Below are 11,991 nucleotides of genomic sequence, written 5' to 3'. Positions count from 1 at the left end.
TCTCGTGTATCTTCTTTTTGTTGTTGTTGTTGTTGTTGTTGTTGTTGTTGTTGTTGTTATTGCTGCTGCTGACAAGGTTTTGGGCTTTTGGCTTTTGGGGCTTGGGAACTCTCCTGAGGTTACCACCGTCGCCGGCGAGCTCGTCGGGTTTTTCAGTCGACTTTTGGAAAAGGCGACCACCTGGCCGTGTGGCTTGCCCTGGCGATCCTGTTGAGTTCCGACTGGCTGCGCGTGGGGAAGTCGCGGGGCGGCGGCTCGGCGACGCCTTGCGGGTGGTCCTCGTCGACGAGGTAGTGTCTGGTCACGGGCTCGAGGAGGTCCTCGGCCTCCGGCCTCCGCGGGCGCATGTCGGCGGGCATCTCCCACCCTTCGGGGGCCGGGATCTCGACCTTTTGGCCGGTCGCGGGGTCGACGATGAAGTGCCGCGCGGGGAGGACCTCGACGGCCCGGACGGGCTGGACGTGCGTGTAGTAGTGGTGGACGTGGATCTCGCGCGTCACCCGCTCCTGGACGACCTCGACGGTGTGTTCCTTGACGTGCTCGCGCGTCACGGCCGGCCGCCAGACGGTCTCGACGTCCGTCTGGTGGCTGGACGTTCCCGGGCGGAAGCCCCGCGGGAGGGTAGGTATCGTGTGTTCGTCGAGGTGAGGGCCGGTCTTCTGGGTTTTGGGCGCGTCCGAGTTCGTGGTGGTGGGTTGCGCGGGGGCTATTGTTGTTGGTGGTGGTGGTGGTGGCGGTGGCGGCGGTGACGACGAGGACGCTGGAGATGTCGGCTGTTGTTGAAAGGGTCCGCTGGACATTTCCGGAGAAGGAATGTGGTAGAGAGGGTTGAGAGGCGAGGGATCGAATGGTGCGAGTGGGACGTGACGAGGTGTCCGTGGAGGGTGGAGGCCTGATTGGTCTCTTGTAATAGACGATGTAGAGGGAGGCAGAGGAGGTGACGGAGATTTCTGGTCGTGCGCAACGGCCGCGGTGTCTTGTTGGTCTGGGTCCTGTGCGCCGCTGGATGGCGGTCGTACACCGAGCTGTTCGGCAGACGGCTTGGATCTGGCTCTTGTCGTCGCACCGTCGGCGGTCGGAGGACGTTGTTGTTTGCGCAGAGATGAGGAGCGCTGGGGGATGACTTGTTGGTTGCGTGACTGAGGCGAGGCTGCGAGGCTTTGGTCGGGATGTTGGACCGTAATTGGCACCATCGGGCCAGTCGTCGTGGTGGAGGAGGAGGAAACGGTCAAGGCATTGGAAGATGAACGCTTCTGCAACCGGCGTGACCTTTGTGGACGGACAGTGGCACTCTGACGACTACTGTTCTTTGCTTCTCTGCTGCGACCGGTGTTGTACGTGAGAGTGGCCGTCTCGCTCAGACCGGCCGACATGACGTATAGCGGGCGGATATTTGGGACTCTTTATGGGGTTTTCTTCTTCTTACCAATTACGAGTTATCGCGTGCCACGCCAGGTTTCCTGTCAAAAAGTTTGTGATGTCGAAATCCCATTCGGCGTCAATGAACTGCCGTCATGACTTTTTCCCCGATGGCTCTTTCTACGGCATGGAGTAAACAGAAAAACGTGGGAAATGTAGCGATGGGGGAGAGAGTGGGAATTAGCTGGGCACGATTGCGCAAAAGGAAAACAACACACCCAGAAGCCCTACCAGGTTGTTTGTGGCCTTCGCTTACCTCCTGATACTAGTCGCCTTGGTTTGACCCAGACTCCCACGAGCAAATGGCGAATCTAGTGGCCTAATTCTGGATGCCACGAGTCTTGTACCGAGTAGGTGAAGAAAACACGTTACCGATTAGTACGGAGCAGAAAGAAAAGGGCTTAGGTTTGCGTGGGAAAGGTGACTACGGGCTCGCAAGCGAGTCTCGGCTTGGACGGTGGTGAGATAGGGAGCAGTTCCTAGGGAGATATTGTACCTTTAGTTGTACGGGAGTACTCCGTACGAGTAGTTTGACTCCATACGTCTGGTAGACAGCTAAAGGGCCACGCAGGGAAATGAGCCACTACTGTCCTAGTTCACGAGTACTTTCTAGGCGATTGGGCATACAGGCCCTGACGAACCCTTGGTGAACCCTGGTCTCCTCGGCATCTTTGCTGGAAATTGAGGCGCTAGAGCTCTAGGCCAGAAACCCATCACCAGAAGATGATTTATTACCGAGTTATGCGTGATGGTAATGTGGCGAGCCTTTTTCCCAGTCCCGCACCTTGATTGCGCCTCCTGGAAAAGGGGTCTCTGGCCTTTTTCTTTTCTCAGGACGAAAAGGACAGACGTGCTACGAAATACCCTGCGCTATACACAATAATTGACCTTGTTTGTCCCACTGGGTTGTTCGAAAACGGATATATACGTAAAAAGTCGCTATTGAGGTGGTGGTCAGGAATTGGAAAGTCCCCAGAAAATCATCCAGAAAATCCCTGCTCCATGTCTACAGAAGAGTAAAAGCCGTGATGATCGCTGCCTGGAGCGTGGACGGAACGATTGGCCGGAAGTATTTGTCTTGGTGGCTTGTCGAACAAGCTTCATGATTTTTTATCCATCTCTACTAGGTCACAGATCTCAACCGTGTTAGCTGAAATACTACATTCTAGGCTTTGACCACCTCTCCACCCCTTCAACTCATCGCTGCATCTCCACCATCCTACATACACCTTCAACTTACATCGTTATGGTACTGGAGGAACTTTTCATCATTGACCTCAATGGAGTATTCATGACGCAAGTTGAGATCCGGGGTCTCTTTTTTCAGCTGACGTGGTCACGGTGACGCCGGGAAGTTGGTTGAACACCGGTCGTCGAAGCTGTCCGAAGTACAGGATCATTCGAACGCCCAATTCTGTGTCTATGGGAACCGGTGCACTTGTACAGCGGCAGCCCGTTGTTCTCGTAGACCCGGACACAGCACATGTACTTGTCATAAGTCTGTGTGGGCTCGATTTGGCAATCACATCATCGCCCTCACGCACGGCATGGGATTTTTTCAGACTTCGGTCCTACTACGCTAGTGCATGCATATCTGTCCTTCACCCTGCTCAAAAACCCATACCGGTGGGCGACTCTCGATTGACGACTCTGTCATTCGATCTGATCGACAGTCCCTTTTGGGACCTGGGCGGTTGATCACTTCACACGGCATTACCGTAAATGCTGGGGCGGGTTAGCTCTCTCGGGGAGTACTTGTGCTCACCTATGTCAGAGTCAGGAAATGGCCATGATATCACATCCTGATGATGTATCTCCTTTGCGCTGGTCACTGCTCAATGACGGTGTATATAGTCCCATCATGTTCCTGGAACTCAGCTTCCTTCCTTCTTCATTTGTCCTTTCCAACCTGACTCTATCGTAGATTTTGAAGCTCGATTCCTCATCCTGACAGTCCGCAAATATGGAAGCAGCCAAAGCAGCCGTTCAAAAGATCACTGGCAATCGGGGCCACCACACCACCGTCGAGGAAACCGTCAACCCCGCCGTGACTCGAGAGACCATTAGACCACATCGTCACGAGGAGGCCACTGAAGCTATCGACCGTGAGGTTCATCAACACCATTACCACACCACAGTCCAGCCTCTCCAGCATCAGGAAAGGTTGCCCGAGAAGCACACCCACAACATCCTCCCTGGCGAAGAACGAGAGTATCACCATGACAATCCTAAAGACACCGAGATGAAGCTCAACGCTGAGCTTGGTCATTTCAAAGACCACAGGACGACCGAGCAGGTGCGCCACACACAAGCTGCTGCTCCTTCTGTCACTGGTGAGCACGTTCACCATCATGTCCACGAGACTGTTATTCCCGTCGTCCACAAGGAAACCATCCAACCAGAAGTTGTCCACACCACGAAACCTGTCCACGAGTAAGTATAGTCGCCTTGCAAAGGCGGACCTGGCTAACAAACACAGAACCCACCACGCCGCTGCCGAGCATCATGGTTTGTCCGCGTTGCCCATGAAGACCTTGGAGGAGTTCAAGACCGCTGGCGGTGTCCTCACCGGAGGCAAGCACGGCGCTCACGAAGAATACGATGGTCCTCCCCGCAAGTACAACGAAAAGCTCTCGACAACCTTTGACAAGCTCGGTCTCGAAGCTAAGGAGGCGTTGAGTGGTAATCACACTAGCACCTCGAACACCACTCATACCGGTATGGGCACTGGTGTCGGCGGCACCGGCACTCATACCGGCACTCATACTGGCAATACTGGCAACACCGGCATGGGCATGGGCAATGATATTAGCTCTCGCAACCATACTGGCACCAACACTGGCATGGGTATGGGCAATGATATTAACACGCGCAACCAAACTGGTACCGCGGGAACCACTGGCACTGGCATCGATAGTGGCCTCACTGAGAAGTCTCGCCACCGTGGGGATTCCGGCATCGGTGGTTTCGGTGATGACCTGCAGCGAAAGGAGGTTGGATCTAATAAGATGGGTCGCGACAACATCAATAGCACTACCAACACCAAGCCCACCTTGAGAGAAAGATTAGATCCTCGCATTGACGCTGACGGTGACGGAAAACGTGGTCTTGGAGATTAAGAAATTGTGCGGTTCAGTGACGGGCAGTTCAGTAACTGGTTTTGGCTTTGTGCGACAACGATGATGTATGTATCAGGGTGAAACATACGGATACCCAAGTACGAGTAGCTGTTGTTATTATACCAGACAGCAATTTTTGTCATTTTTGTCATTTTGGTACAGTAACAAAGGTGTCTGAATTGTTTTTGACAAATGTACCAGCTTCTTCCCTATCGGTGAATTTTGCTTTTCCCCGAGGCCGAACAGTACAATGTGCCCTCCTCGCTTCTCTGTTGCAGTTCTGTACGCGCCTGCGGACCTACGGACGCTATCAAGGCTCCTGCTGACAAATGTCACACTTTTGTGTCTGCTTTACATGTTTGCTATCTTTCTTCCCGGTCCTCTTCCCAGCACCAATGACAGGCTTCCCGTGGCCAGGTCGGCATTCTTCTGCAATGCGGGGGGGGATTGCCGAGGTCATGGAGAATTCGTTTTTGGTCGTGTTTCCCAATCTGGCCTCTCGGGAAAAAAAATATGGAGATCAGAACTGGGTGCCCGTAGGGGAAGATTGGCAAACAACTCGTGACTCGCAGGCGTACTTCACTCGAAAGTGGGTTGAAAATGACTCGGGGTACTCTATGGAGTCCGGGTACAATGGGTACAGTAGGTACTTGTCTAGCCAACCGCCCCGATGTCATAAAAGGTTGCGCCCATGTCCACCGAGTTGATTGTTCACAGACCGGCAAGAGATATCGGTTCAACACCTCTTTTGGCACATTCGATAAAAGCAGCTATCTTTTAATTTTCTCTCTTCGAGATTTATTATTTTGTTGTCAAGGCTCAATCTCGAACTCGACAAACTATATTCGTACAAACAAACAAACACCTTCTGGCAAGGCAACTCAACTCATCAGCCAGAACAAAAAAAAATGTCGGACCAACAGGTCATCTTTTACGACCTACCTTCGAAACAAGGGACAGCATGGAGTTTGAACCCGTGGAAGAGTAAGTCTTGACCTGTTTACTTGGTGGTTATCATCCTCGTCCTGTCTTGTCATACCACGGCTCATTATCACTTGAATCTAACCCGTACAACCATCACTTGTAGCGAGACTTTACCTCAACTACAAAAACATCCCGTACAAGACCGAATGGACAGAGTACCCTGACCTAGCACCCAAGTTTGAAAAATTGTAAGTCATTACGTACCCAAAGGTAATGACCATTCTTTTTTTGTACGGACAATGACTCACATGTCTTTCTTCTGTGATGATTAGTGGCATTCCACCCAACGAGACGGGATTCAAATATACTTCGCCGACGGTGAAGATGCCCGACGGCAGTTACGTGATGGAGTCACGTCGCATCGCCGACGCCCTGGAACGAGTCTTCCCGACCCCTTCCATGCACATCGACTCGAAATACCAGGCCCCCGTCGACGCCGCCATCCTCAACTGCCTCGGGAAGATGAGGCCCGTCTTCATCCCCCTGGTGCCCAAGGTCTTCCTCAACCCCCGCAGCGTCGAGCACTTTGTCACCAGCCGCGAAAAGGCGATCGGCAAGTCCCTCGACGAGTTCGGCAGGACGGGCGACCAGAGCATCAAGGACGCCCAACCTCACATCCGCGAGCTCGCCGACATGTTGGCCGAGACCGACGGACCCTTTTTCGAGGGCGAAACCCCGTGTTACGCCGATTTCGTCGTAATTTCCTTCCTCAGGATGTTGAAAGGTTTGGGGGCTGTCGAGAAAATCTACAGCTTGGAAGGGGGGGAGCGACTGAAGAAGCAGTACCAGGCGGCCGAAGCTAAAGGTTGGCTCGATCGGGACAGTTACTGATTTGAAAAAGGCGTCGACATCATCATCATCATCATCATCATCATCATGACCATGACCATCGCCTCAAATGAGCCAGATATGAATCACAACGCTCAAGTCGGAGAAAGTATTGTCATGTATATAGATATATACACAAGATAGGTTTCTACATTACATACGGTAGGGGTAAGATGATGCGAACCGCAAACTCTCCCGAACCTTCTTTTACGCTCCGGCTCCAGGTAATTGAATGACGACTTTTCCAAATTGCTTTTGCTGCCATTGATACTCGTACGCTTCGAGGGCGTTCTCGAAAGAAAACGTCTTTTCGTCCACGAGGGGACGGATGTTGTTCGCCTCGATCGCCCTGTTCATCGCGTTCATCTGTGCCTTGGATCCGATGAGGATGCCGCGGATGATGCAGCCCGCCCCCAACGCCGCGAGCGGGCTGGGCTCGTTCTCAGCCTTGGGCCCGCCGAGGAAGCCGATCACGGCGATGATTCCTTCCATCTTGACGGCCTTGAGGGACTGCTCCATGGTGCCGGGGCCGCCGACCTCGATCACGAAGTCGACGCCCGCCTTTCCCGGGGACAACCGCTTGGCCGTCTCGCCCCAGTTCGGGTCCTCCTTGTAGTTGATGACGACGTCGGCGCCGAGCTTCTCCAGGCGCTTGGCCTTTTCCGCGGACGACGTCGTCGCGATGACGGTGGCGCCGGCCGCCTTGGCGAACTGGATGGCCGCGAGGGACACGCCGCCCGTCCCCTGCGTGAGGACGACCTGGCCCGGCCGCAGCGCCTTGGACTCGAGGCCGTACAGCGCGTTCCACGCCGTCAGGGGCGCGCAGGTCAGGGTCCCCGTCTCCGTGGGCGTCAGGTTCGACGGTGCCCGGACGAGACCCGACTCGGGAAAGACGGCGTACTGGGTGAGCGTGCCGTCCACGGCTCCGCCGAGGGTGGTGGCGGTCATTTCCGCCGTGATCGGTCCGGCCTGGTGTGCCTACGTGAACAAGGTGGCCACCTTGTCGCCCTTTTCGAACTGCGTGACTTTGGGTCCGACGGCGAGCACACGGCCAGCGCCGTCCGAACACGCCACCACCGGGAGGTTCAACGGGAGTGGGTACAAGCCCTGACGAACGGTGTGAGCTAGTGCTTGTTTTGACGGGGAAGGTTTTGGTACTCATAAAACCAGAAGGGGGGGAAACAAACCTTCGGTATCACGAGGTCTCTGTAGTTTAGAGAAACGGCCTGGATCTGGACTAGGCAGTCATGTTCTCCGAGTGCTGGAAGCGGCCGGCCCTTTTCGAGTTTCACATTGTTGAAGCCACCGGAAGTCTCGGTGCTGTGGATGACCCAGGAGTCGGTCGTTTTGGGCAGAGACATGGTTGCAGTGTCGAAGTCGGAAGGGTTGGCTTGGAAGGGAGTTGTTTCTTGCCGGGTGTAGGACGATTGGTTGTCCAGTTCTCGACGATGATCCTGCTTTTATGGTCTGTCTTGAAAAGCTCACGTACAATACTCAATGTGCAATACGCTGGTAGAGGTCAAGATAGATGCAATGCTTGTGCTGTAAGATGATTTGAAATCATCGTATGATCACAAAACTGGGGTAGTCATAAATTCTTATTGGATATACCGGCATCACTTATCCGTCGACTTGATGACTTCAATCTGCCGACCCAGGGGGGGTTCGAAGCAACTATCCTACCGACTTTCGGGAACAGTATTCGCCATCATAGCCTGACCCCACCAGGGGATATTCCCATTATATCATGGATTGCGTCCACGGATGGATGATCGCTCAAGTCGATGGATTGGAAACTCCAAGGATCTCTGGAAAGGCATTCCGGCAGTCAAATTCGATCAGAGAGGCAGTCTCTCTACAAGACGGTCGGGTTTTCACGTCGAGTTGCATTTCAAGTCACGCATTTCGCGTTGAAGATGACGCAGACAACCTCGAATTGAGGGGTCGACTGCTTTGGCCGTGCTCGGCCGAATGACGGCAAGTCCACTCGACCGCAGCCTTGTCCAGCCTCGGGGACGTTTATCCGAATATAGCGGCATCAGGCTGACTCCAAATGGAGAGATATCAACTTGCTGTTTGGGTTGGAAACATGCACGTAACGTACTGAAAGTAGATGCCACCCAAACACTGCATACAGAGTGCCTCGCGGACAACGCGAATCAACGGTAGACCTTTCTTACGAGACCACTCTACTCGGATCACAATCTTGGCGAGTGGCAATGTGCTGAAAGACAACAACCGAAATGAGTCGACTAGACCGAAGGATCTAACACGTCCTCTGTCGCCATGGATGTAGCGTCCGCCGTCCAGAACTACATCTCCAAGATCGCAGGGCCCGGTGAAGGTGCCGCAGCCACTCAAAGTCAGAAGCTCAAGATTCTACTATTGGATCCTGCGACTGTGTCAATCGTCTCTACCGCCATCACCCAGTCTGCCCTCCTCAAACACGAAGTCTTCCTCATCGACCGACTCGACAATGCCTCGCGCGAGCGCATGCGCCACCTTAGATGTCTCTGCTTTGTCCGACCCTCGCCAGACTCGATACAGCTGCTCATTGACGAGCTGCGAGACCCCAAGTATGGGGAATATAACATTTACTTCAGCAACATCATAAAAAAGTCTTCCTTGGAAAGGTTGGCGGAAGCGGATGATCATGAAGTGGTCAAGGCCGTGCAGGAGTACTTTGCGGACTATATCGTAGTCAACCCTGATCTGATGTCTCTGAACCTTGGGTTCCCCAAGCAGCGTCTATGGAGCCACAGTCCGGACATATGGAACACGGACGCCCTGCAAAGGACGACGGAAGGTGTGATTGCATTATTGCTGTCACTCAAGAAGAATCCTCTCATCCGCTACGAGAAGAACAGTCTCATGGCCAAAAAACTGGCGACTGAGGTCCGATACCAGATAACACAAGAAGAACAGTTGTTTGATTTCCGCAAAACAGACACGTCACCCATACTCCTCATCCTCGACCGAAGAGACGATCCCATCACTCCCTTACTCTCACAGTGGACCTATCAGGCGCAGGTCCACGAACTATTAGGCATCCACAATGGCAGAGTCGATCTCAGCCACGTGCCTGACATCCGCCCGGAGTTGCGAGAGATTGTTCTTTCGCAAGACCAAGACCCCTTTTTCAAGAAGAACATGTACCAAAACTTTGGCGACCTGGGCGGTAATATCAAAGAATATGTCGACCAATACCAAACCCGCACAAAGTCCAACGCACAGATCGAATCTATATCGGACATGAAACGCTTCGTCGAAGACTATCCTGAATTCCGCAAACTCTCGGGAAACGTGTCGAAACACGTAACACTGGTCAGTGAACTCAGTCGCCGCGTCTCGGCCGACCTGCTCCTTGACGTGTCGGAGCTCGAACAAAGCCTCGTCTGCAACGACAACCACACCAACGACCTGAGGACGCTCCAACAACACATCCAGAACCCAAACATCCCGGCGGACAACAAGATCCGTCTGGTGGCGCTGTACGCCATCCGATACGAACGGAACCCGAACAACGCCTTGCCCGTGCTTCTCGACCTCCTCACCACCGTCGCCGACATCTCCCCGCACAAGTTGTCCATCATACCCAAGCTGCTCGCGTACCACCACAGTCTGCAGCCCGCGCCCGTGGCCGGAGGTTTCAGCGACCTGTTCGAATCCGCGTCTTCCCCGTTCAGTCAGTTCCGGCGCAACCTCAACCTCAAGGGCGTCGAGAACGTCTACACCCAGCATTCGCCCCGCCTGGAAAACACACTCCAGAACCTGATCAAGGGGCGATTGAAGGAACTCCAGTACCCCTTCCTGGAGGGCCACACGCGCGACAAGCCCCAGGACATTGTCGTCTTCGTCGTCGGAGGCGTGACCTACGAAGAGGCCAAGATGGTGGCTCAGGTCAACGCGTCGGTGCCCGGGGTGCGGGTCGTGCTCGGCGGGACGAGCGTCCATAATTCAGCCACGTTCCTGGAGGAGGTCGACGACGCCGTGGGCAGTTGGCCCGATCAAGGCCCTGCGACGGCCCAGGGGAGGTTGGGAAGAGCCGTGGGGAGGTAAGCTGACCTCTGGGTGGACCTGGGGGGAACGTTTTGACACTGCTCGTCGTCAGTCTAGATGGTCCAAAGATCCTTCTGTCGTCGAGTCGTGATTGGCATCGAGGGGACGTCCACCTGTTGTATTTGAAGCTCCAATGATGAGCCCAAACAGACGAAATGAGATTAATGACCAAGAACGATGCCATGACGAGATAATTTTCATGTTGAATTGCTCGGGCTACTTCTGACTTCTCGCTCCGTGTCTTGCCCTTTGCCTGAATTTGGACCATTCTATGCTAGACTGCCGGTTGTTGCCTTTCCTGACGCAAGACATTCTCAAGAGCTCGTTTCCTGATCCCATACCTGTAGCCACTGTAGCCATTCACGTCTTAACAACATTTCATGACGCCGTCATCACACATTCCCTCAAAAAGATTTAAAAAGTCAGCCCAACATCAATGGACTAGATGTCTAACGCCATTGACACAGACTCAAGCAGTGACCTTTGCGCTGTACTTGCCAGCGGCGGCGTCGAAAAGTGCACTCTTCTCCTCTAGATCCCTCAACAATGCATGCCCTTGGTCCCGCTCCCGTAACTGCTCGATCAGTCCCTTGACCACCTCGTCCTTCCTGCCCATGACGCTCGCGAGCACGATGCTATTCGCGATGGCTTGTACGTCTGCCCCTTCGCTGTTCACTGCCTGTTGTAACGCGACCTCGGCCTCCTCTAGTCGTCCTAGGTGCAACTCCGCGACCGCCTGCCCTACCAGTGCGGTCGGAGAGGTGTTGCCCGGTGCGCTCGCGAGTTCTTCGTACACGTAGAATGCGGACTGGTATTTCTCGCTGCCCCCCTCGCGCAGGTTCGTCCAAGACTCGGCGAGGTTGATGAGGAGGCTGTCGTTGGCCCAACGCTTGGCGGCCTGCACTTCCTTCAGGGCCAGATCGGTCCGGTTCTGGGCGAGGTGAATCTGCACGAGCAAAGCGACGGCTTCGAGACTCCCTTGGTGTTTCGACAGGAGATCGATCGCGGTCGTGTATTCGGCGGCCGACGCGAGGACGGTCCCCGCGCAGACTTGGACCGTCGGGTCTTCGGCGGTGGAAGGGTCGGTTGCCAATTCCGTGGCGACTTCGACGTCGTTCTGGGCGAGAGCCAACAGGGCGCGGGATGAAGGAGAGCCGGAGGTGGCTTTGGGTTTCAACTCTGATATGACGGAGGAAGAGTCACCCAGCGCGATCTGCGCCCGGTATTTGAGGGTTTGAGCGGTCGCCTGGTTCGAAGAGAAGAGAGCCGATGTGTCAAAGTCCAGGACTGTTTGGTATGCGTTGGTGTAGAAGGCTGTTGTTATGTTGAGGAGTTCTAGAATCATGGGTTAGTGGGATTGGGATTGAGCAAGAACAATGAGAACGATCAAGACTTACCGCCCTCGCCGGAGAAAGGATCCATATTGAGTTGCGTGTACGTGTCAACGACTTCCTTTTGAGCAGAACAGGAATGACTGATGTCGACTGTGACCTGTATGGGTGTACTCCGTATGAATGAACCAGCGAGACAAGTGTCCCATTCAACATGGGCTGAAAGTCCCTTCTAAAGGGGGAAAGTGCGG

At 54.2% G+C, this 11,991-nt stretch overlaps 6 protein-coding genes across 7 annotated transcripts; 2 read left to right on the top strand and 4 right to left on the bottom strand.

The window, feature by feature from the left end:
• Positions 1-19: 19 nt before the first annotated feature.
• PV06_03247 (uncharacterized protein) lies at positions 20-1,373 on the bottom strand (the record flags this gene model as incomplete). Its single annotated transcript, XM_016404011.1, has 1 exon — positions 20-1,373. The coding sequence occupies one exon, from the start codon at positions 1,371-1,373 to the stop codon at positions 153-155; it is 1,221 nt and encodes a 406-aa protein (XP_016265016.1). The 3' UTR covers positions 20-152.
• Positions 1,374-5,145: 3,772 nt separating this feature from the next.
• Positions 5,146-6,456, top strand: PV06_03246. Of its 2 annotated transcripts, XM_016404010.1 has the most exons (4): positions 5,146-5,180; positions 5,265-5,522; positions 5,626-5,710; positions 5,795-6,456. In XM_016404010.1, exons 2-4 carry the CDS (start codon positions 5,447-5,449, stop codon positions 6,351-6,353), a joined length of 720 nt encoding a protein of 239 aa, XP_016265015.1. In that variant the 5' UTR covers positions 5,146-5,180; positions 5,265-5,446; the 3' UTR covers positions 6,354-6,456. The 2 variants fall into 2 exon arrangements, with proteins under 2 accessions (XP_016265015.1, XP_016265014.1); XM_016404009.1 differs by lacking the exon at positions 5,146-5,180 and having other exon boundaries at positions 5,227-5,522.
• Positions 6,328-7,298, bottom strand: PV06_03245 (uncharacterized protein; the record flags this gene model as incomplete). The annotated part of the gene is made up of 1 exon (XM_016404008.1): positions 6,328-7,298. One exon carries the CDS (start codon positions 7,296-7,298, stop codon positions 6,558-6,560), a length of 741 nt encoding a protein of 246 aa, XP_016265013.1. The 3' UTR covers positions 6,328-6,557.
• Positions 7,299-7,328: 30 nt separating this feature from the next.
• On the bottom strand, positions 7,329-7,711 carry PV06_03244 (uncharacterized protein; the record flags this gene model as incomplete). Its single annotated transcript, XM_016404007.1, has 2 exons — positions 7,329-7,457; positions 7,538-7,711. The coding sequence occupies 2 exons, from the start codon at positions 7,709-7,711 to the stop codon at positions 7,329-7,331; spliced, it is 303 nt and encodes a 100-aa protein (XP_016265012.1).
• Positions 7,712-8,503: 792 nt separating this feature from the next.
• Positions 8,504-10,640, top strand: PV06_03243 (uncharacterized protein). The gene has a single exon (XM_016404006.1). The coding sequence runs from the start codon at positions 8,637-8,639 to the stop codon at positions 10,407-10,409; it is 1,773 nt and encodes a 590-aa protein (XP_016265011.1). The 5' UTR covers positions 8,504-8,636; the 3' UTR covers positions 10,410-10,640.
• Positions 10,611-11,907, bottom strand: PV06_03242 (uncharacterized protein). Its single transcript, XM_016404005.1, has 2 exons — positions 11,807-11,907; positions 10,611-11,744 (listed from the first exon to the last, which is right to left on the bottom strand). Exons 1-2 carry the CDS (start codon positions 11,829-11,831, stop codon positions 10,879-10,881), a joined length of 891 nt encoding a protein of 296 aa, XP_016265010.1. The 5' UTR covers positions 11,832-11,907; the 3' UTR covers positions 10,611-10,878.
• Positions 11,908-11,991: the final 84 nt, after the last annotated feature.

This window comes from Exophiala oligosperma (assembly GCF_000835515.1).
Source record: "Exophiala oligosperma strain CBS 72588 unplaced genomic scaffold supercont1.3, whole genome shotgun sequence".
NCBI lineage: Eukaryota > Fungi > Ascomycota > Eurotiomycetes > Chaetothyriales > Herpotrichiellaceae > Exophiala > Exophiala oligosperma.
The sequence above is the reverse complement of the archived record's forward strand: the minus strand, read 5'-3'. Positions and strand labels throughout refer to the sequence as shown.

Excerpts from the sequence above, each read along its gene's own strand:
- PV06_03246 (XM_016404010.1), top strand. The coding sequence starts at position 5,447 with ATGTCGGACCAACAGGTCATCTTTTACGACCTACCTTCGAAACAAGGG. Across the intron at positions 5,523-5,625 it reads GAGTTTGAACCCGTGGAAGA|CGAGACTTTACCTCAACTAC; the intron begins GTAAGTCTTGAC and ends CATCACTTGTAG. Across the intron at positions 5,711-5,794 it reads GCACCCAAGTTTGAAAAATT|TGGCATTCCACCCAACGAGA; the intron begins GTAAGTCATTAC and ends TGTGATGATTAG.
- PV06_03243 (XM_016404006.1), top strand. The coding sequence starts at position 8,637 with ATGGATGTAGCGTCCGCCGTCCAGAACTACATCTCCAAGATCGCAGGG.
- PV06_03242 (XM_016404005.1), bottom strand. The coding sequence starts at position 11,831 with ATGGATCCTTTCTCCGGCGAGGGCG. Across the intron at positions 11,745-11,806 it reads TCCTTTCTCCGGCGAGGGCG|AACTCCTCAACATAACAACA; the intron begins GTAAGTCTTGAT and ends CCATGATTCTAG.